Raw genomic sequence first — 25061 nt, forward strand, 5'->3', positions numbered from 1 at the left:
GGTGACCAAAAGGTGAAAGAGTTAGGTCTTAAAGGAGGAGAGGTTTGGGGAGGTAATTCCAGAGCTTAGGGCCTAGATGGCAGGAGGCACTGCCACCAATGGTGGGAAAAGTAGGTGGGGGGTGCACAAAAGGCCAGAGATCTCGGAGGGATGTAAGGCTGGAGGAGGTTACAGAGATAGGGAAGGGTGAGACCATGGAGGGATTTGAGCACAAGGATTTGAATTTTAATATCAAGGCGTTGGTGTACTGGGAGACAATGTAGGTCAGCGAGCAGAGGGGTGGTGGATGAGCAGGACTTTGTGTGAGTTAGGGTGGGGACAGCAGAGTTTTGGATGAGCTCAATTTATGGAGGGTAGAAGATGGGAAGCTAGCCAGGATAGCATTAGATTAGCTAAGTCTGGAGGCAGCAAATGCATGGGTTTCAGCAGCAGATGGACTCAGGCAGGGGCAGTGATGGGCGATGGAAGTAGGCAGTCTTTGTGATGGAGAGGAATTTAACATTTATAGAACCCACTAGATTTTCATTCCATTGATTTCATAAAGGGCAGGCAATCTGCCCAGGCAGCGAAGACGAAACTCTATGTCGTTTAGAGCTGGTGGCTTGCCAATAATGCTTGAATGAGGCCAGACTGTGAAAATGACTTGGGCCTCCAACCACTTCCATCATGCCTCATGCCCAATAGAAGCAGCCACATGAAAACCCACCCTTCTGTTTTTTCAGAACTCAGTCAAAATGTACAAATCTTTTCCAACCCAGCTTCTTAACAAGACTTTGTAACACAATGCAGCGAGCTACGGTACAAAGCGATAATCAGAATGCAGAAGAACATTATGCTACAGTCATTAACATTCAACAAGCTTATTTCCCACGCACAAAAAAATAATGCTAGTTGTCTTCCTGGGCTATTTTTCACTGGATTATATAACCCATGTATTTAGAAGCAGGTGAGCAGTAATCACTACCCATTCCTGATTTGCTGCATTAAGCCATGAAGCTAAGGTTAAGGCCTATTCTGCATAAGTACTGTCGGTAGGAATTGGGCATTTTGTGCCTGAATCACCGTTCTAGTGGTGCTGAAGGTAAGCAGAAACTTCTGGCACAAGGCATGATTTCTGGATGGTCTGGATGATTTTTTTTTCAATTAAAGAAAATCTTGTCACCTGAGTGCGGGTGTAATAAACTTCTGAAGTGCTGCCCTGAGGGGAACAAATCTTCAGCCATTTCAGTCATGCCCTGACTGAAACAATTCAATGCACATTTGAACAGAGATGACTTAAAAGCAAACAATCTGTCGTGGCTTTTACAATAAAAAGAAAGCAGTAATAATTGTGCAGAGTATTACTGTCTTTAATCACCTCTCTACATATGGCTACATTTGCCTGAGGAAGGAGAAAATCTCCGAAAGCTTGTGAATTTAAAATAAAATTGCTGGACTATAACTTGGTGTTGTAAAATTGTTTACAATTGTCAACCCCAGTCCATCACCGGCATCTCCACATTATGACTACATAGGTTGCTGGGCTCTGTATATGTAACTGCTGGTTGGCTCTCTAGTCACACAGTTACTGTCGCTGACCTAATTACTTGCCATATAACCATGTATGCCTTCAGAGGTATCCTCCAAAGTGTCACACAATATTGATACCTACATTACAGTCACAAACTGTTCCAATAATATTGACCTACATTTTCCAAAAAAAACAGGTGCTGAAAACATTATTGATACAGAGTAGGCCATAAACCTGGCTCCATGGCTTAATGCAGCAAATCAGGAATGATTACTGCCGACTCCCTGCCCACTCCCAATTTAAATTGTCTATAAGATAATGGGGCCGACTTTCGGATGGCCGATCGGGTGCTTGGGGGCTCCTAAAATGGCGGAATCCCAGGCAGGTTCAGAGCCCGGCTCCGACACGCTGACTTCCGGGTTCCCCAGTGACGCATTCGGGTGCGCGCGCAGCTCCCGAATGCAGGACTCCCACCGGCAATTAAAGCTGGCGGGATGCTGCTTTAGATAGTTAGGTAGATAGTTGAGGTACTTGAGAGACCTCATTGACTGGAGATTTTGGCAGGGGTGCAATTTTGAAGGATCCTCAGCGTGTTTCCCGTGCTGCGGGAAACACTCCCTGTTGGAGCAGACGTGTTTCAGTCAGCAGCCAGTGGGAGATGCAAAGGATTATTTGACAGGTGGGGGGAAAACCTCACTTATTGCAGCAGGGCACTCTGTCACTTCAGACAAAGTTTTGGCTGCAACACCTTTGTCTTTCCACTCAAAATTATTAATTTATACCCTAAACTATGCTGCGCAAACACATTTATCTACTTTGCGGACCCCCTCAAACTCACACCGTCAGGATGGGGGGCGCCATTGCTGCATTCATCACTTCATCCGAGGACGAGCAACATCATCAGCCTTGCCAGGCATGACGTCCACCTCCGCCACGTGGAGCTCCACAACACAGTGCTGCGCCACAGGCACCTAGACAACAGCACGGAGGGCAAAAACAGAGAGAGCGACGTCGCAGGAGGCACTACCTTTGCCACAGGGTCGACAGACCGAGGCTCAGCTTCCTGGACCTCTCTGTGGAGCAGTGCATAAGGATGCTCAGAGTCAGTCGCCAGGTAGTTACGGACATCTGCAGCATCCTTCATGCCGAGCTGCTCCCGGCTCGCCTGAGCAGCATCTTCTTACCTGTCACTGTCAAAGTCACCACTGCCCTCAACTCCTTAGCCTCCGGATCGTTCCAGGGTGCCACCGGGGATATCGCCAGGGTCTCTCAGTCGTCTTCACACAAGTGCATAAGGCAGGTCAATGATGGCTTGTTTCGCAGGGCCTCGTACTATGTCAACTTCCCCATGGATGACCTCAGCCAGATGGAGAGGACAGTGGGATTCCACACTGTGGCTGGCTTGCCATTGGTGTAATCGATTGCACCCATATAGCAATACGAGCACCTCCACACGAGCCAGGACTGTTCATCAACAGAAAGGGGTATCACCCCATCAACACTCAGCTCATCTTTGACCACTGCAAGAGATTCTTTCACGTGTGCGCCAGATACCCTGGCAGCTGCCACGATTCCTTCATCCTCTGGGAATCCAACATCCCGCCCCTCTTCCACACACCGAACACCCGCAAGGACTGGCTCCTCGGGGACAAGGGATACCCCCTGCACACGTGGCTCATGACACCACTGAGGAACCCCAACACCGAGCAACAGCGTCGATATAACGACAGCCACATCGCTACCAGGTCTACAATTGAGAATGCTATAGGGCTGCTCAAGATGCGCTTAAGGTGCCTTGATCATTCTGGGGGAGCGCTCCAATACGCACCAGACAGTGTGAGACACATTATAGTCATCTGTTGTGCCCTGCACAACATAGCACAACAGATAGGGGTGCCGCTGGATGTGGCCCCATCCACATCTGCCACCCATATTAAGGAGGAGGAGGAGGAGGCAGAGGAGTAGGAGCAACCCATGGGCAGAACAGTGGCTCACCTGGCTGCTCGTGCGGCCAGGGAGTCAATGATATGTGAGCGGTTCTCCTAACATCAGACAGTGTGAAGAGTCCAGTTCTCACCACTGGACAGAACAGCGGCCACCCTGCCCCCTGCACAAAATAGTCGTGCAACTACACATACACCCACTGTAGAGTGACCCAATGGGTGGCATCAAGGGTGGGGTTCTTGGTGAACCTCATGAAAGGGCCTTATTACACAAGCCAGTCAAGAATGGCCAAGACGTGGCAGTAGTGGTGACAATAATAATATTTAATGTGCCATTAACAAAAATCAAATCTAAATAAAAAACATGACAAACCGTCAAACACCCTTGTGCATCCCCTTTGTGCTCACAAAACCTTCGCCTTACGCTTATGAGTACTCCTACATGGTGCCTCCCCTGTGGCTGCAGCAGAGGTAGTGGCAGGTTGCTCTTGTTCATGCCCTGACCGATTAGATGCTTTGGGCCTACGCCCTCTAGGTTTCGGTGCTTGTGAGGGCCCCTCCAAAGACTGCTCCACCTGCACCTGTGCAGGGGCAGACTCGGCCACCTGGAGAGGAGGTAGCATTGTGGGTACTGGTTGAAAGGCTGGGCAACGGGTGAGATGTGGGGGCGCTTTGAGTGGCATCCCCACTTCCATGTCCCTTTCCTCCCCTGGGCCAGGGCCACACCACTCCTACTGCACTGCTGGACGACAGTTTGGAGGACATGTGTGAAGCCTTGTAAGGCCAGTGCCAGAGTATCTGCTTGCCTGTTTAAGGCGGCAGAATGTTGCTCACCCTGAGTCTGAAGGGCTGTTGTCAGGGCCTCAATGGACTCATTGGTGAGCCGTGCTTGAAGCTCGATGGAGGCTAGCCTTCCCTCCATCGCAGGCATTCCTGCACTTACCTGTGTCACTATCTCAGAGATGCCCTCACATCCCTGTGACAGTATCTCAGAGATTCCCTCCTGTACCTGTGCCGGTATTCCATTCATGCAAGAGTTGGACTCCTCCATCCTCTGTGTGATTGTGGAGAGCACGCGTTCCAGCCCTCGCAAATGTGCTGCTGCCCCTCGATCATTCTCTTTTTCATGGATGGCCCCTAGGGTTCAGCATCTGCGTCCAGCTGAGCAGAGCCTGGAGAAGAGTGCTCCCACCAACGCAGACTCTCCACAGCTGCCCCTGCCACCAGTTTCTGCTCATGCTCACATGTGTGTGGTGATTCACCATGTGCGATCCCAATTAAGTGAGGACGGGGACCCACCGAGATGTGTGTATCTGCGCTGGTGGATAGCTCGCTCAGATGTTACAGTGCTCCCTCAGAGGCTGGCAGGTCCTCTGAGGAATCGCCCACTGCCGTCACGGCGGTCGCTGAAGGCCCTGTAAGAGAACAGAAGGCAATATTAAGCATGATGACAGATATTGAGGTGCTGAAGATGGCAAGGCATGTTAACATCAATTGCTATTGTGAGTGCTGAATGTTAAAGTTCTGTCACCAGTCTTTTGTTGGGTGGCGGTCTCGGTGTCCCCGATGGACAGGCACTCGAGGGTGCGGCTCAGTTCCAGAGCCTCCTGCTCCGCATCTGTGAGGATGACCAGATGTTGCGGCCCCCCTCCGGTCCTTGCCTTCTTTCATGCATTCTGGGCTCTCTTCTCCTATAAGGGGAGAAAGTAGAGAGGCGTGAGTGAGTAATGGTGAGGTGGCCAACTGCTGAATGCATTGGTTTGGGTGAGGCTGACCGTGAAAGAGTTGCATCAGAGGGTGAGTATGAGATAGAGCCATGACATTGTATGAGGATTGGGTTGAGTGGTAGTGGTGGGGTGAGTACTGGGGAGGTGAGGAAATGCAGGTTAAGTTGAGGATGAGGTTTGAATGGGTGTGAGGAGTGATGTGATAGAGTAGTGTTGGCAGTGCAGAATGAGTTGTGGGGTGCGGGCGGTGATGTGGAAGACGGAGTGTAGGAGAATGAGTAAGTGTACTCACTTTGGCTGACCTAGATAGGTCATTGAAGCGCTTCCTGCACTGTATCCATGTGCGGGAGATGTTGCTGCTGCTGGTGATCTCCTCTGCCACCTCGAGCCAGGCCTTCTTGGTGGCAGAGGCAGGCCACTTCCTCCCGTCCGCCGAGTAGAAAATATCCCTCCTCCTCCTCACCCCATCCAGTAGGACCTGGAGTGAGGCATCAGTAAATCTGGGAGCAGCCTTTCACCTGGGCTGCTCCATTCTATAATTTTGGTTGTTTGCTCCAGGAGCAGCATTGGAGGACTGCTCCTTTAAATAAGGCGCCTCCAGCTGACAGCCCGTGATGCGGGTGCGCAGTCCGCCCGCTGCGCAGGTTGATGATGGGAAACCCGGAAGGCATGGTAAGTGGCTTCAATTTACCCGCGATCACGTGGGGAACGGACGGATTTTACTGGGCGGGTTACCCACGCGCCCAGTCGCCCCCCCCCCCCCCTCCTGCTGCCATCCCCCCTCCCCGGTAATATCGAGGCCATTAAGTCCATTGGAGGCTCAACAGAGACTGAAGTTCGGGCCTGCTAATGGGTTGATTCATGATCCATACAGGCCTCCCATTGGGTTAATCCATAAGTTCTGATGAAAGATCATCGACCTAAATTGTTGACTCTGTTTCTCTCTCCAGAGATGCTGCCTGACCTGCTGAGTGTTTCCAACATTTTCTGTTTTTACTACTAATGGGCCAGTGTGCCTACAACCACCCTGGATATAGGTCATTAAATGCATTTTTGGAGGAAGACTGTGAGAGGCATGAAAAGAATTTGGACGCAAATAGATTGCGTTGTTGCCAAGTTACTAACGGGTGCTATAATTTGCTATTCAGTATGAATTACAAACTTAAAGAAATGATCGCTTTATGTTCTTGTAAATATTTGCCATACATTTCACACATTTTTTGGTCTGGACCTAATTTGATTTATTTACTTGAGCAACTCTTGTGCTTAATGGAGGTAATATTCAAGGTTTATGGCTTTTCAGACTTAATTTGACTGGAAGGATTTTCTCTCTTGGATTAATGTCAATCAGTGTTTAAGCAGCATTGAGAAGACATGAAATACTTCCTGTTTCTAAATTTTCCCTTGTATCAGCCGAGAGAAAACTGCACCAGGCATTCCATTATGAGATCTAAACCACTTATGATGAAAAAGGGAGTTCCTGGGTTGGAGGATTTTATGTTGGTGGCTTTCATATTTGTGAATATTTTTCATTATCATTGCCAACTGTGATGCAGATGGAGGACAAGAAGCAACTGTAGATTCTCACCACTTTCCCTTCTCACTGTATCTTTTGCTGTTCTGGAAAAATGGGCTGAGTCTGCTGGTCTGAATATTCTGTTGTGACCAGAATATTAGTGCAAGACCAGAGTCCACGTTACTGCAGTCTGGGTTTGGCCTAAAACCTGGGCCAGTCCCAAAAGATCTCCGTCTATTGGAAGGGAAACATCACCTTGTGTCTTTGCTTTAATATCAGTGATTACTGTCCTCTGTCTCTGCTCTACATTACCATGTTATTGACCCTTTTGTGGTGCATTGTCCTCAGTATCAATCCCCTCTGATCAGATTACCATGGCCAGTGGCTAAGGCTCAGCTCCTTCCTGTAATTGGAGGAGCGGATAGATTGCTGTTTTTGCCTTTTAACTTCAAAACCTACTCCTTTTTGGTGATGTACATGTTGGGCTGGGTCGAAGTATTCGGGCAGTTGGGTAACTCCGTCATAGGTGTAAATGCTAATCAATTAGCTGGGGAAAGGAAAATAAAAACATTGCTGTTATGTGACCGGATATTAATTGTTGTTCTTTTTCATCCAGTTTGTAAAGCAGGCCTGTAGATTTGAAATAGCTTGTAATTGTAGGTTGAACAGCACAGCCAGCTTATCTGGCTGGAGGTTCGTATTGTCCTGTTTTAAAAATGGGACCTCAGGAACTTGCCTTTCTAGTTCTTTAACTGTTTTGTCAGTTTCTGATTTCTATCATTTTTTCTTGGAGGAGAAAGAAGTCTGTTAGTCAAGTCTATACAATGCTCATCGCTACTGGCATTCCCTTGTCCTGATTCTAGAGTCCAGCTCCAGTAAATTCTGTTTTTGCTGTGCCATACTTATCCTGACTGCTGATCTCTTGTAGACCACTTGCGTTATGTATTGCTGATGTTTGCATAAATGCATTCTACGTCCCATTCAAGCTTAACCACACTTGTATCATTCTCGAAACCACCACACAAACCTCTCCTAGCTTCCGTTTTCTCTATTGTATTGGCCAGGTTACTTATCTCTTTACAGAATTATATCCAGATTTTTTTTTAAATTGAATAACAATTAAACAAGTAATCTATATATTGCAACTAAAATTGTGCTTTTCTTCACCTCACTCAGCCTCCGTCAATAGTGAATGTTCAGACAGTTGCCAAGCCCAATCACACTCGTGATTAATGTGCACATTGCACCGTGTACTTCAGTAGCTGCTTCTTTGTATCTGACAAACCAGTGCAAATGTATAGAAAAAAAAAACAATATTAAAATATAAAAGCTACTGAATGGCACTTAAATTGAATTTTATCACCTACCTTATAAAGCCTCTTTTATACACTTCTCCAAACATAAGCTTTTCCACTATTGTAACAAAATCCAGTTTACACACACACAATACTTGCCAGACTATAAATAAGAGGTTCACTGAAAAGAATTATTTTTAAATAGAAGGCTGAATACTGCTGTTTGAAAAATTAGCTAAGCCTGTTAATTATAAATGCAGTATGCAGGACTGGAAAGGCTACAAATGTTGGACACATACAAAGCAAAATGGCAGTAGGTGGGTTTTAAAAACAATTTTTCTTGTACACATTTCCTGAAGTTTGTGTTATTGGAGCATATGCTTCACCGTAATTTCTTGTGCCCACATTTTGTCACTGTCTGGCCTCTCTCACCCCTACACCTTGTGAAATCTGCTTCTAGACCTCTGCATTTTTGGTTTCCAATAGGTGCACAAATGCCTACTCATGACGTTCCTTTCTCTCGATGCCCGGCCTTCACTCTGTGCTTCCTTGTCACAAAGCAGTTGAGAATGCAAATGATAAACTCAGCAGTAAGCATAAATTGAACCTACATCCCACCACTTGGTGTCGAATGTATGGTGCTCCTGTGTGCTGCAGTATTATGCCACACCTCACTATAAAAAAAAATTAGCCCTGAATTTTCCTGGGTTTGGTTAGGATAGAAAGGACGATTTCCATGCAGGGGGCCAGGAATTTGGGGCAGAACCCAGTTCCTCCCCGTTTACAGTGCTCCTTTAAATTCTGGTGGGGGGATGTGAGCTGATTTCCCTCATCCGTTTCATGTCTCAGGGTCTCCTCGGGCTAACTGGGGAAATTCCTATCAAAGAAGTCTATTTGATTCATTGGGAGCAGAAGACTTAGAGAGAACATTCTTCGTTGGGCCCTCTCGGCCATTGGGGTGACAATAACCTCGATCTGACTTTCCGACTAGTGATTTGGGGTATGTACCACAGAAGCGCTTTTGCAAACACAATGCATCTGCCCCACATTGCAACTGACCCTGTCCCTGCAATTTGGGACAGGATCTGCGTCAATGGACAAGGACAGATGGGTTTTCCAACTCACGGTATTTGCATTGGTGGAGCGGGCTTGCAGGAATTTCAGGGCCATTGTTACTTGCAGCACCTTGTCATTGGATTGACATTTTTTTAATTCTCACTTTGAATTTCTAGTTTGAGACCTCCTTAAGTAAGTACTTAATATGGGATTCAGCACAATTTCATATATATTAGATGGATATTTAGTGTACATTATAAACAATGGGAATTTATCCAGCTGGAAGATGGGTGGTGCTTTAAGGTTAATACTTTAATGGAATTAAGATCAACACTGCCCTCTAATGGCACCAATTAATATGCTTTCATTAAAAAAACTATCCATTTCTATAAGAAATAAAAGAGCATTCTATCATCTAAAAAAAACACTGTTACTAGTCTTGGAAGATTAGAAACCTATATGATAATGTATCAAGCTTTTGTTTTAATAACAAAAATGGAAAATAGTTAAAGCTCCAAGCCTTAGCATTTCGTGTTTCTGTGATAGTCGATGGTCATATGGATCAGTCAATCTGACAAGGTGCACAGGAATAGTGGAAAGATCAATCCACAGTTCTATCCCCTGATCACTCAGCTGCTTAAGATGGTTAGTTGCTGAGCTAAAGAGACTATAAAGGTCCCAAGTTTGATCCCTAGTTTGTGCCAAACTGGGGCAGCAGTAGGGGTGCTATATACTACGTTTGCTTCAGCACCTCTGTGTTAGGAAGGGAAAAACTGACCAGGGTTCCAACTATTGATTTCTATTTTCTATCCAGCTGTCCCTGGAGTGTCAGAGTGTGTCAGAGTAAGAGTGAGTGAGAGTGGTGTGTGAGTGTGAGAGTGAGAGAGTGTCAGAGTGTGTGAGTGAGTGAGAGTGTGAGACTGTGAGAGTGAGTGTGAGAGTGAGTGAGAGTGTGTGAGAGTGGTGAGTGAGTGTGAGTGTATGAGAGTGAGTGAGAGTGGTGTGTGAGAGTGGAGTGTGAGAGTGAGTGAGAGTGTGAGACTGTGAGAGTGTGTGAGTGAGATTGAGTGTGAGAGTGTGTGTGTTTGTGTGTGTGAGTGAGAGACTGAGTGTCAGAGAGTGTGTGTGTGTGTGTGTGAGAGAGTGACAGAGTGAGAGTGTGTGAGAGAGTGAGAGTGAGATTGTGAGAGTGAGTATGGATGTTGGGTGAGGAGAGGATCAAGCTCAGCTCTGTCATCCCCCAAGTCAAATATCCTGCTGTCACATTGTCTGATCTCACAAACAAAAAATAGCTACCTTGGGTGAAGAATGACTAACGACTATGGAACTAGGCACCAGCAACGAGTCAATGGCTTCAGGAGAGAAGAGGAGGGGAGAAAATTGGAAGGAGAGGAGGGGACAAAAATTACTTAATTCCTGGACATGAATGGTAAAAATATGCCCAATTTGTAAGCCATTTATGACACATATTTAACAGACTAACTGAGTTGCCTTTGCAATCTGAATTGAATCCTGAAAATGTATAATTTTCAAAGCTGTGTGCTATACATGTGTGAAAACCCGAGATAATTCCTAATCTATTTGCTAATTTTAGGAAACTTTGTTTTTCAAATCAGAGATATGGGACAAAATGAGAAACACCAGATTTCCCGTCTTCTAAAATTGTAAGAATGCAAATGAAGAGTGGAATATGGATTATAATATTCTCCAATTGCACCATCACACATATGTAATACAATCAACTCTCCTGTTATTATAAAATGCACAGAGTTTGCTATTCCTTGTAACAGTCATATAAGAGCTCAAATCCCTGCAGTGCAAACCATGTGATATTGCAGCACTGCAATTCAAGTCATGTGATTTAATTGTGGCAGCCTGCTGTCTGTCACTGTCTGCTATGATGACTGCCTCTGGCTAAAATAAATGTTGAAAACACAGAAAAAAACTACCCTCAAAAGCTCTACCTGTATGTATGATGTACAATAACACAGGCTGAAATGTGCTTCAACAATGTAACACATCACAGCATTGAGGTAACTTTAATAAATCCCTCGAACTTCACGCTTCCAGTTTATGATGTCTGCTGAATTCTTCAACGTGTTACCTTGTAATACTCTGCAGTTTATGTGTTATCCTGTACGTAATTTGCACCGTTCCTGTCATTTTGGGCAAATCTACTGATTTTGCTCACTGCTTCTTAGGACCGGCATCTGATGATATATAATAGCAGGAAGACTGCTGGTATGATTATCATATGACTTAAAAACAGCAATCTCTTGAAGTGAAAATAATCTGATCATAAAACTATGGTTCACAAAAATGCTGGGTGTATATGATACTTGACTATTTCAAAAGATGACCATGCTAGAGCTGATTGTTTATCAGCACACATTTGTAATTAAACAAATCACCCATTTTTTCATTACCTTTTGGTGGTACTGTCATTACTCAGCTCTTTTTCTTATTGTCATTTTAAGGACTGACAATCCCTTCTTTTCTGATGTTCTGATTGTACCTTTCTCTTCTCTGAATCTGTACAATTTTATCACAATGCCTTTCAAAGGTGATCCTATTGGCACGTATCAGTATGCCACAGAATGCATTTGGATCTATTACCTAGATTTTTCATACATTTAAGTATTTATTTCCCAAACTGTTTTTGCATTTTTCATACATTTACTTGAATTTCAAACATCCACCACATCTTGGCTGAAAATATAAGCAATAGCAAAATCATTTTTAATGCATTTTGCTCAAGATGTTCAAAATATGCATGAACAGTGAACTTTTGATAATTGGGCCTTGTTTTCTATGAAAATATAATTTTCTAGTGTTGAAAGAATTGTATGTTTATGGGCTCTGGAAGTGGCAGGATAAACCCTGATAAGATGGATATGAAACTGGCTGAAAGATAAGAAATAATGAGCGCACAGTAGAGGAATTATGTTGGAGTGGGGGAAAGTGAGGTGTCTCAGGTTTCATTGCTGGGACCACTACAGTTTCTAATTTACATAAATGACCTGGATTTAGAAACTCAATGCAGAGTGGTCAAATTTGGAGATGATACCAAACTAGGAGGGAATGGAAGTGACAACTTGGAAATTACAGAATGAGTTGAACAAGATATGTAAATGAGCAGAGCAACAGATCAAATTTAATGCGGACAGGTATAAAGTACTACACAGATGACACGCCTACTCCATGAATGTTGTTGAATAGCTAAGGATAAACCTGAAAGAGACCGATGAGTCTTCGTCGATTCGATGCTAAACATGTCCAGACCATGCAGACCAGCAAAGCACAAGGTCAATAGGATGCTGAATTATGTAGTCAAAGTAGTAAAATATGTCAGATGAGGCAGTGATCAAATTTGATAGTGCTCTGGGGAAACAGCACCCTGAATATTGTGTCCGTTTCTGGTTGCCAAGAAATAAGGGAAACACTCATGAACTGGAAGCTGTACAGAGAAGAGCCACAAGGCTGATCCTTGGTGTTGGCCATGAGGAAAGACAGAAGGAGTCTTTTCAACCAAGAAAGAAGGTAATTGAGAGGGGATGTTATAGAGGTGTATAAGATTTTAATGGATATAGAAAAAGTTAACTGAGACCATTACTTTAAATTAAACTGCAGGAGTAGAACTAGAGGGCACAGGTTCAAACGAGCAAAAGTTATTTTTGGGACTGATATCAGGAAATTCTTCTTCACACTACTAAGAGTGGTGAACATATGGAACTTAGAATAGCAGAGGCAAAAACACTGGAATCATTTAAGAAACAATTGGATGTTACAATAGGGTGACATTAGGATGAATTAAGAAGGGCAGAATGACCTTCCTCGTCTGTAATTATCTCTGCGATCTTGTGAATTGAAGAATTTGTGATATGTGTGGCATTATCTTTAAACTGTGCTGCTCATTTGTACTTGTTCTTAAAACTGTAGCTGCACAGCACCAAACAGAACATTTTATTACACTGACACTTGGTGGTTCATTCTGAAACATTTCATTAACCTTTACAGTTTGACCTCAGGAATGCATTGATGTCACCATTACACTTCCAATTCATAAAGGCACTGGCTATCCATGTTAGAAACGGAGAATAAAGAAACATTTAATTAATACTATATGCAATTTAGGTGAAAGTATATACAGACTGTGATAAATTAGTTAAAATTGAGTGTTGTGTTGTTTTGTTCCCAGGAGGCTCCCCGCCCTTTATTTTTTTTAAATGAAAAAGACTTTATCTAAATATGCATTCCATCAGTTTTATAAATCATGTACTTAAAACAGTATTTCTTTGAAGATCCAAAGATATTATTAATTAGCAAGCATAGCCTATTTATTGTAATTAGTGGAACTACTTTTATGAAAATTAGATTCAGGTAGGGAAAAAGTGATATATTAAATGATGCCCTGAAACTAATTCTTCAAAAGACCCAAGTGATGATCAAGCTGAAGCATGTATCATAACCCACATAATGTGATTTTTAATTATACCGTAATACCCAACTAATATTTCCTCCTTATGGCTTTTAAATAAAGAAGAACGAAAGACTTGCATTTATATAGCACCTTATCACAACTCTGAGAAATGTTCTGAAGCACTTCACATGAATTACTTTTTGAAATGTAGTTATTGTTGTGCAGGCAAATGTGGCAGCCAATTTGCATCCTGCTAGATCCTATAACCAGCAATTAAATGAATGTTTTTTGGTGGTATTGGTTGATTGTTGGAAGAAAGTACAGTATTTTTGGTGTTTTGTTAAATTGATTTTGTTCCTATTGAAAATGCACTATGACTTTTTTTGAAACAATTCATTACAAATAAAAAATTAAAGATTAATAACTACAATGGATTATAAAAAAAATTGGCTGATATTTGCAAATTGCAATTGTCTATTTGCAAATTGCAATTGTCTATTGTTGGGTCTCAAGGCTCACTGAAGCATTGATAAATATCACTGGTTAATGGACACAATGCTGATCAAGGTAACACAGAATACAATTTTGTAAATTTGTTATTTTATCTTGAACAAGGTAAAACCACATGGTATGAAGAAATAATGAAAGAGAAAACTAGTGACTGTTGATATTATATTTATTAAAATGATTATTCAAAATACAAACCCATAAAGCAGGTGTCGTTTGTAAACTCTCTAACAATTTGACTGTTGAGAAAGGTGAATAGGAGCAGGAAAAGCTTCCAAGGATGAAAAGAATTAGGATAGAAATGCTAGCATTACACCCTGAATTATTCCTCTTTGACTGGTTGAATTCCACAGATGATATTGCCACAGTCCCAACAGAAATGGACCCACAGTGCATTTACCCCTATGACATGCACTCAATTCCAAACCCAAATCTTCATCCAGTTCCTTTTTAAAGGAATTAATTGTTATAGGATTAGGTTTAACTATATTGCTATAAAACATAAGGAAACACTTGATAAAGCTCTGAATCAGCACTGCACTGAAACACAATGTGTCCTGGATCAAAATATGTTGAGTGTAGTCAATTTACAAGATACTCGAAAATGGCTATCATGAAAATACCAAATCTCTGCTATTCGTGATCTCCTACATAAGAAATTAATTCAATTTAGTCTACATTGGTAACTATGATCAATGACAAAAAAATAATATGTGTTTGTGCAGCAAATTCAACATTAAACCTAGACCAACAAGAATTAATTATCAGATAGGCAAAATGGAAAGTTTCCATGCAGTATAATTTGCACAGGCTGAAGTATATAAAAGCACATTTAGCATCTCAGGTTAATTTACATGTTACTGAAGAAATCTTTTGGTTTAGCAATTTATTCACTTCCAAAAATATTTTTTTCCCTATAGACTTCTAATATTGCTATAGAAACTAATGTATATATCAGATTAAAATAAAACTTCAGTTTTCTCTAGCATTTATGGAATTCAATTTTTCAGTAATTGGTTTCATGATAGATTTCCAAAAATGTAGGATCTGATTCAGATTATGAGAATTAACCTTATTGGCAGAAACCAGCAGGTTCTCTAGATGTAGGTGAGTTAAATGGGAACTGCAGGCACCATAGGGATGCTCAAGGCAGATATCCTTATCAATATAATGGGATGGTACTTCACATGCTGAAGAAATGTATGTCACGCTGAGAGATGAATGTAAATTTTAGTCATATTACTTACTAGGCTGGAAATGTCTCTTTGTTCCTCTGCATGAAATGTACTCCTCATTCTATGAAATAACTCTCCAATAAAATAATAGGGGGTGCTTATTTTACATTTTCAGTTGCTGGTCTACAATAGATACCCTTCAATGTAATGAAAGCATATTTTAGCAACTAATAGTTCAATGTAAATTATAACATAAGGGTGTGCACACTGTATGGCAATTGCCAATTCCTTATTAGATGCTTGAAATTAAAAGGCATTGTTTACTGATTATTAAAATAATAGTTCTTTTTAACATAAATGCTTTTATTCAATTGCTGTTGGCTAACTGGAGAATGCAAGGCCACAGTAACTAGGATTAGTAAGTTAAAATCAATGCTTTAAAAATAACAGTAATTTGTCATGTTACACCATGAATGACTAAATCAATACTTTTAGGGAGATATGGATGGTAAGTCATGTTTCACTGCTGGACCATGTCAAATCAACAAACTGGTCAGACAGCCAAAGGAATACCTCTATTTGGTTTATAGGGGGTTAAACGGGGAACCATTGCAATACAATCAATGATGGGACAGACACTATAGCAAAGAGTGCAACCTGTGCAGTCAGCAGTAACTCGAAGAAGGTGCGTCTTGGGATCAAAGGTTATGGCCTATAAAGAGATTAAAAAAAAATGATTAGATAAAGAAATCAGAATGAAGATACAGCAAAACACACAACAACAACTTGCATTTATAAAGTGCTATCAATTTAGAAAAAAAATCCCAAGGTCCCAATATTAACAGCGCAAATAGATATAAACGGATATGATATAATTGCAATTACAGAGACATGGCTGCAGGGTGACCAAAGCTGGGAGCTGAATATCTAAGGGTATTCAATATTTAGGAAGGACAGACAAAAAGGAAAAGGAGGTGGGGTGGCATTGTTAGTAAAGAATAAAATCAGAGCAATAGTGAGAAAGGATATTGGCTCAGAAAATCAAGATGTCGAATCAGTCTGGGTGGAGTTAAGAAGCACCAAGGGGCAGAAAACACTAGTGGGAGTTGTCTATAGGCCTCCAAACAGTAATGGTAAGGTAGGGGATGGGATCAAACAAGAAATTAGATATGCATGTAACAAGGGTACTATAGTAATTATGGGAGACTTTAATCTATATTTAGACTGGCCAAACCAAATTAGCAATAATATTGCGGAGGATGAATTCCTGAAGTGTGTACGAGATGTTTTTTTAGACCAGTACGTTGAGGAGCCAACCAGGGAACAGGCTATCCTAGATTGGGTATTGTGCAATGAGAAGGGGTGAATTAATAATCTTGTTGTGTGGGGTCCTTTAGGGAAGAGTGACCAGAACATGACAGAATTCTTCATTAAGATGAAAAGTGAAGTAGTCCAATCTGAAACTAGAGTCCTAAATCTAAACAAAGGAAACTACGAAGGTATGAGGAGTGAGTTAGCTATGATAGATTGGGAAGCTTCATTAAAAGGCATGACGGTGGATAGACAATGGCTAACATTTAAGGAACGAATGCATGAATTGCAACAATTATACATTCCTTTCTGGTGCAAAAACACAAAAGGAAAAGTGGCCCAACCATGGCTAACAAAAGAAATTAAGGATAGTATTAGATCCAAAGAGGAGTCATGTAAAGTTGCCAGAAAAAGTAGCAAGCCTGAAGATTGGGAGCAGTTCAAATTTCAGCAAAAAAGAACCAACGTATTGTGTGGCACTACCACCATGCTAAATGGGATAGATTCAGAACAGATCTAGCAGCTCAAAACTGGGCATCCATGAGGCGCTATGGGCCATCAGCAGCAGCAGAACTGTATTCCAGCACAATCTGTAACCTCATGGCCTGACATATTCCTCACTCTACCATTACCAACAAGCCGGGGGATCAACCCTGGTTCAATGAGGAGTGTAGAAGAGCATGCCAGGAGCAGCACCAGGCGCAACTAAAAATGAGGTGCCAACCTGGTGAAGCTACAACTCAGAACTACATGCATACCAAACAGCAGAAGCAACGTGCTATAGACAGAGCTAAGCGATCCCACAAGCAACGGATCAGATCAAAGCTCTGCAGTCCTGCCACATCCAGTCGTGAATGGTGGTGGACAATTAAACAACTAACGGGAGGAGGAGGCTCTGCAAACATCCCCATCCTCAATGATGGCGGAGTCCAGCACGTGAGTGCAAAAGACAAGACTGAAGCGTTTGCAACCATCTTCAGCCAGAAGTGCCGAATGGATGATCCATCTCGGCCTCCTCCCGATATCCCCACCATCACAGAAGCCAGTCTTCAGCCAATTCGATTCACTCCACGTGATATCAAGAAATGGCTGAGTGCACTGGATACAGCAAAGGCTATGGGCCCCGACAACATCCCGGCTGTAGTGCTGAAGGCTTGCGCTCCAGAACTAGCTGTGCCTCTAGCCAAGCTGTTCCAGTACAGCTACAACACTGGCATCTACCCGACAATGTGGAAAATTGCCCAGGTATGTCCTGTCCAAAAAAAGCAGTACAAATCCAATCCGGCCAATTACCGCCTCATCAGTCCACTCTCAATCATCAGCAAAGTGATGGAAGGTGTCGTCGACAGTGCTATCAAGCGGCACTTACTCACCAATAACCTGCTCACCGATGCTCAATTTGGGTTCCGCCAGGAGCACTCGGCTCCAGACCTCATTACAGCCTTGGTCCAAACATGGACAAAAGAGCTGAATTCCAGAGGTGAGGTGAGAGTGACTACCCTTGACATCAAGGCAGCATTTGACCGAGTGTGGCACCAAGGAGCCCGAGTAAAATTGAAGTCAATGGGAATCAGGGGAAACACTCTCCAGTGGCTGGAGTCATACCTAGCACAAAGGAAGATGGTAGTGGTTGTTGGAGGCCAATCGTCTCAGCCCCAGGGCATTGCTGCAGGAGTTCCTCAGGGCAGTGTCTTAGGCCCAACCATCTTCAGTTGCTTCATCAATGACATTCCCTCCATCATAAGGTCAGAAATGGGCATGTTCGCTGATGATTGCACAGTGTTCAGTTCCATTCGCAACCCCTCAAATAATGAAGCTGTCCGAGCCCGCATGCAGCAAAACCTGGACAACATCCAGGCTTGGGCTGATAAGTGGGAAGTAACATTCATGCCAGACAAGTGCCAGGCAATGACCATCTCCAACAAGAGAGAGTCTAACCACCTCCCCTTGACATTCAACAGCATTACCATCGCCAAATCCCCCACCATCAACATTCTGGGGGTCACCACTGACCAGAAACTTAAGCATAATTTAATAGGACAAAGTCAGCATGGCTTCATGAAGGGGAAGTCATGTCTGACAAATTTGCTTGAGTTCTTCGAGGATATAACGTATAGGGTGGATAAAGGGGAACCAGTGGACGTAGTGTATTTAGACTTCCAGAAGGCATTCGACAAGGTGCCACATGAAAGATTATTACTTAAGATAAAAAATCACGGGATTGGGGGTAATATTCTGGCATGGGTGGAGGATTGGTTATCAAACAGGAAGCAGAGAGTTGGGATAAATGGTTCATTTTCGGACTGGCAACCAGTAACCAGTGGTGTTCCACAGGGGTCGGTGCTGGGTCCCCAACTCTTTACAATCTATATTAACGATTTGGAGGAGGGGACCGAGTGCAACATATCAAAATTTGCAGATGATACAAAGATGGGAGGGAAAGTAGAGAGTGAGGAGGACATAAAAAACCTGCAAGGGGATATAGACAGGCTGGGTGAGTGGGCGGAGATTTGGCAGATGCAATATAATATTGGAAAATGTGAGGTTATGCACTTTGGCAGGAAAAATCAGAGAGCAAGTTATTTTCTTAATGGCGAGAGACTGGAAAGTACTGCAGTACAAAGGGATCTGGGGGTCCTAGTGCAAGAAAATCAAAAAGTTGGTATGCAGGTGCAGCAGGTGATCAAGAAAGCCAACGGAATGTTGGCTTTTATTGCTAGGGGGATAGAATATAAAAACAGGGAGGTATTGCTGCAGTTATATAAGGTATTGGTGAGACCGCACCTGGAATACTGCATACAGTTTTGGTCTCCATACTTAAGAAAAGACATACTTGCTCTCGAGGCAGTACAAAGAAGGTTCACTCGGTTAATCCCGGGGATGAGGGGGCGCACATATGAGGAGAGGTTGAGTAGATTGGGACTCTACTCATTGGAGTTCAGAAGAATGAGAGGCGATCTTATTGAAACATATAAGATTGTGAGGGGTCTTGATCGGGTGGATGCAGTAAGGATGTTCCCAAAGATGGGTGAAACTAGAACTAGGGGGCATAATCTTAGAATAAGGGGCTGCTCTTTCAAAACTGAGATGAGGAGAAACTTCTTCACTCAGAGGGTGGTAGGTCTGTGGAATATGCGGCCCCAGGAAGCTGTGGAAGCTACATCATTAGATAAATTTAAAACAGAAATAGACAGTTTCCTCGAAGTAAAGGGAATTAGGGGTTATGGGGAGCGGGCAGGAAATTGGACATGAAGCTGAGTTCGGATCGGTCAATGCCCTGTGGGTGGCGGAGAGGGCCCAGGGGCTATGTGGCCGGGTCCTGCTCCGACTTCTTGTGTTCTTTAGATTTGTGGTTGGGATCAGATCAGCCATGATCTTATTAAATGGCGGAGCAGGCTCGAGGGGCCGATTGGCCTACTCCTGCTCCAATTTCTTATGTTCTTATGTTCTTATGGACCAGGCTACAAGAGCAGGTCAGAGGCTGGGTATTCTACGGCGAGTGACTCACCTCCTGACTCCCCAAAGCCTTTCCACCATCTACAAGGCACAAGTCAGGAGTGTGATGGAATACTCTCCACTTGCCTGGATGAGTGCAGCTCCAACAACACTCAAGAAGCTTGACACCAGCCAGGACAAAGCAGCCCGCTTGATTGGCACCCCATCCACCACCCTAAACATTCACTCCCTTCACCACCGGCGCACTGTGGCTGCAGTGTGCACCATCCACAGGATGCACTGCAGCAACTCGCCAAGGCTTCTTCGACAGCACCTCCCAAACCCACGACCTCTACCACCTAGAAGGACAAGAGCAGCAGGCACATGGGAACAACACCACCTGCACGCTCCCCTCCAAGTCACACACCATCCCGACTGGGAAATATATCGCTGTTCCTTCATCGTCGCTGGGTCAAAATCCTGGAGCTCCCTTCCTAACAGCACTGTGGGAGAACCTTCACCACACGGACTGCAGTGGTTCAAGAAGGCGGCTCACCACCACCTTCTCAAGGGCAATTAGGGATGGGCAATAAATGCCGGCCTCGCCAGCGACGCCCACATCCCATGAACGAATAAATAAAAAAAAGAGATTGATTAAGAGGGGAAAAATAAAGTTTGAGAGTAAACTTGCAAGGAACATAAAAGTGGACTGTAAAAGCTTCTACAAGTATGTAAAAAAAAAATTAGTGAAGTCAAATGTAGGTCCCTTACAGTCCGAAACAGGAGAATTTATAATGGGGAACAAGGAAATGGCAGAGCAATTAAATAAATACTTTGGTTCTGTCTTCATGGAACAGGACACAAATAACTTTCCAGAAATGCTAGGGAACCAAGGGTCTAGTGAGAAGGAGGAATTAAAGGAAATTAATATTAGTAAAAAAATTAGTGCTGGAGAAATTGATGGGACTGAAAGCCGATAAATTCCCAGAGCCTGATAATCTGCATCCCAGAGTACTAAAAGAGGTAGCCATGGAAATAGTGGATGCATTAGTTGTCATCTTCCAAAATTCTTTAGATTATGGAACAGTTGCTGCAGATTGGAGGGTGGCAAATGTAACCCCATTATTTAAAAAAGGAGGGAGAGAGAAAACAGGGAATTACAGACCAGTTAGCCTAACATCAGAAGTAGGGAAAATGCTAGAGTCTATTATAAAGGACACTTAGAAAATATCAATGGGATTAGACAAAGTCAGCATGGAATTATGAAAGGGAAATTGTGTTTGACAAACCTACTGGAGTTTTTGAGGATGTAACTGGTAGAATAGATAAGGGAGAACCAGTGGATGTGGTTTATTTGGATTTTCAGAAGACCTTTAATAAAGTCCCACATAAGAGATTAGTGTGCAAAATTAAAGCATATGTGATTGGTGGTAATATACAGAAAGTAGGAATAAATGAGTCTTTTTTGGGGTGGCAGGTAGTGACTACTACTGCAGGGATCAGTGCTTGGGCCCCAGCTATTCACAATATATATCAATGATTTGGATGAGGGAACCAAATGTAATATTTCCAAGATTGCTGATGACACAAAACTAGGTGGGATTGTGAGTTGTGAGGAGGATGCAAAGAGACTTCAAGGCGATTTAGACGAGTTGAGAGAGTGGGCAAATACATGGCAGATGCAGTATAATGTGAATAAATGTGAAGTTATCCACTTCGGAAGGAAAAACAGAAAGGCAAAATATTATTTAAATGGTGATAGATTGGGAAACGTTGATGTACAAAGGGACCTGGATGTCCTTGTACATCAGTCACTGAAAGCAAATATGCAGGTGCAGCAAGCAGTTCGGAAGGCAAATGGTATGTTGGCCTTCAATGCAAGAGGATTTGAGTACAGGAGCAAGGATATCTTACTGCAGGTATACAGGGCCTTGGTGAGACCATACCTGGAGTATTGTGTGCAGTTTTGGTCTCCTTACCGAAGAAAGGATATACTTACCATAGAGGGAGTGCAGCGAAGGTTCACCAGACTGATTCCTGGGATGGCAGGACTGTCGTATGAGGAGAGATTGGGTCGACTAGGCCTGTATTCTCTCAAGTTTAGAAGAATGAGAGCGGATCTCATTGTAACATATAAAATTCTGACAGGGCTAGACAGACTGGATGCAGGGAAGATGTTTCCCCTTGCTGGGGGCTCCAGAACGAGGGGTCACAGTCTCAGGATATGGGGTAGGACATTTAGGACTGAGATGAGGAGAAATTTCTTCACTCAGAGTGATGAAACTATGGAATTCTCGACCACAGAAGGCTGTGGAGGCCATGGGCCCGATATTAGGAGAGCGGCGGGTTTGCAGCGGGGAGTCGACTGGGCATGTGGGTAACGCGCCCAGTGAAATCGGGGTGCTCCGCACGCAATCGCAGCTTAATTGAAGGCACTTACCTTTACATAAGAACATAAGAACATAAGAAATAGGAGCAGGAGTAGGCCAATAGGCCCCTCGAGCCTGCTCCGCCATTCAATAAGATCATGGCTGATCTGATCCTAACCTCAAATTTAAATTCATGTCCAATTTCCTGCCCGCTCCCCGTAACCCCTAATTCCCTTTACTTCTAGGAAACTGTCTATTTCTGTTTTAAATTTATTTAATGATGTAGCTTCCACAGCTTCCTGGGGCAGCAAATTCCACAGACCTACTACCCTCTGAGCGAAGAAGTTTCTCCTCATCTCAGTTTTGAAAGAGCAGCCCCTTATTCTAAGATTATGCCCCCTCGTTCTAGTTTCACCCATCCTCGGGAACATCCTTACCGCATCCACCCGATCAAGCCCCTTCACAATCTTATATGTTTCAATAAGATCGCCTCTCATTCTTCTGAACTCCAATGAGTACAGTCCCAATCTACTCAACCTCTCCTCATATGTCCGCCCCCTCATCCCCGGGAATAACCGAGTGAACCTTCTTTGTACTGCCTCGAGAGCAAGTATGTCTTTTCTTAAGTATGGAGACCAAAACTGTATGCAGTATTCCAGGTGCGGTCTCACCAATACCTTATATAACTGCAGCAATACTTCCCTGTTTTTATATTCTATCCCCCTAGCAATAAAAGCCAACATTCCGTTGGCCTTCTTGATCACCTGCTGCACCTGCATACCAACCTTTTGATTTTCTTGCACTAGGACCCTCAGATCCCTTTGTACTGCAGTACTTTCCAGTTTCTCGCCATTAAGATAATAACTTGCTCTCCGATTTTTCCTGCCAAAGTGCATAACCTCACATTTTCCAATATTGTATTGCATCTGCCAAATCTCCACCCACTCACCCAGCCTGTCTATATCCCCTTGTAGGTTTTTTATGTCCTCCTCACTCTCTACTTTCCCTCCCATCTTTGTATCATCTGCAAACTTTGATGTGTTACACTCGGTCCCCTCCTCCAAATCGTTAATATAGATTGTAAAGAGTTGGGGACCCAGCACCGACCCCTGCGGAACACCACTGGCTACTTTGCTTCTGGGTTTCGTGCTGGAAAGCTGCGCAGCGGGCGGACTGCGCAGCCGCATCATAGGCTGTCAGCTGGAGGAGCCCTATTTAAAGGGGCAGTCCTCCACTGACTGATGCTGCAGAAAATAGGAAAAATTACAGCATGGAGCAGCCCAGGGGGAAGGCTGCTCCCAGGTTTGATGATGCTTCACTCCAGGTTCTACTGGATGGGGTGAGGAGGACGGGGAGGACAGAGATCTTCAACCCGGCGGGCGGGAGGAAGTGGCCTGCCTCTGCCACCAAGAAGGCCTGGCTTGAGGTGGCAGAGGAGGTCACCTGCACCACCTGCATACAGTGCAGGAGGCGCTTCAATGACCTAAGTAGGTCAGCTGAAGTGAGTACACTTACTTATTCCCCCACACTCCTTCTGCCACATCACCGCCCCCACCCCACATCTCCTTCTGCACTGCCAACACTACTCTATCACATCACTCCTCACACCCACTCAAAGCTCATCCTCACCTTACCTGCACTTACTCACCTCGCCAGTACTCATCCCACCACTACCACTCAACCCAATCCTCATACAATCTCATGGCTCTATCTCATACTCACCCTCTCATGCATCTCTTTCACGGTCAGCCTCACTCAACTTGCAGCCACAGGGCATGCATCACATATGTGCTGTAGGAAGCGTAAGGCAAACGTGTCGTGAGCATGAAGGGGATGCACAAGGGTGTTTGAGGGTTTGTCATGGTTTTTACCTATATTTAATTTCTGATCAACTCACATAACATATATTGTCACCACTACTGCCACGTCTTTGCGAATCTTGTCTGGTTTGTGCAATAATGCTCTTTCCTGAGGATCACTATGAAGACCCACAACTGATGCCACCCATTGTGTCACTGCAGAGTGGGTGTAGGTGTATTTGCAGGGCTCTTTTGTGCAGACGACTGAGAGACTTCGGCGATGTCCCCGGTGGCACCCTGGAAGGATGCGAAGGAGAGGTTGTTGAGGGCAGTGGTGACTTTGACAGCGACAGGTAAGAAGATAGTGCTCGGGCCAGCCGGGAGCAGCTCGGCATGAAGGAGGCTGCAGATGTCCAAGACTACATGTCGAGTGACCCTGAGCCTCCATGTGCACTGCTGCTCAGAGAGGTCCAGAAAGCTGAGCCTCGGTCTGTAGACCCTGTGGCGAGGGTAGTGCCTTCTGCGACGCATCTCTCTCTGCGGTTGCCCTCCCTCCTGCCGTGCAGGTGGATGTGTCACAGCACTGTGTGGTGGGGCTCCACGTGTCAGAGGTGGACGGCGTGGCCAGCGAGGCTGGTGATGCTGTTCATCCTCCGATGAGGTCATGACTGCAGCTTTGGCGGCCCCCATTCGGAAGATGTACGTTTGAGGGGGTCCGCAAGGTAGGTAAATGTGTCTGCACACCGGGATAAGTGTGCAAGTTGGTGAATTTTATTGTTAGGAGGAGGGTGGTGGAGGCCAAACTTGTCCAAAGTGACAGAGTGGCCTCCTGCAATGAGTGAGGGTCTCCCCCCCCACCACTCCCACCTGTCAAATGGACCTTTGCAGCTGCCACAGGCTGATGGCTGCAACACATCCATTTCAACTGGGACTGTTTCCCCCAGTACGGGAAACAGTCCCAGTTGACTTGAAAATCCCACCCCTCCTAAAATATCAGG

At 44.1% G+C, this 25061-nt stretch overlaps 1 protein-coding gene across 2 annotated transcripts in view; it reads right to left on the reverse strand.

Moving 5' to 3' along the window:
* Positions 1–14125: 14125 nt before the first annotated feature.
* The window catches only part of LOC137325178 (dihydropyrimidine dehydrogenase [NADP(+)]-like), a 598790-nt gene continuing 587854 nt past the window's right edge, over positions 14126–25061 (reverse strand). Inside the window, exon 23 of one of the 2 annotated variants that reach the window (XM_067989971.1) lies at positions 14126–15861. In XM_067989971.1, coding sequence (XP_067846072.1) covers positions 15703–15861 — 159 coding nt within the window. In that variant the 3' untranslated portion in view covers positions 14126–15702. The remainder of the gene's footprint in view (positions 15862–25061) is intronic. The other variant, XM_067989972.1, reaches the window with a different exon arrangement.

The sequence above is a fragment of the Heptranchias perlo genome, chromosome 9 (genome assembly GCF_035084215.1).
Source record: "Heptranchias perlo isolate sHepPer1 chromosome 9, sHepPer1.hap1, whole genome shotgun sequence".
NCBI lineage: Eukaryota > Metazoa > Chordata > Chondrichthyes > Hexanchiformes > Hexanchidae > Heptranchias > Heptranchias perlo.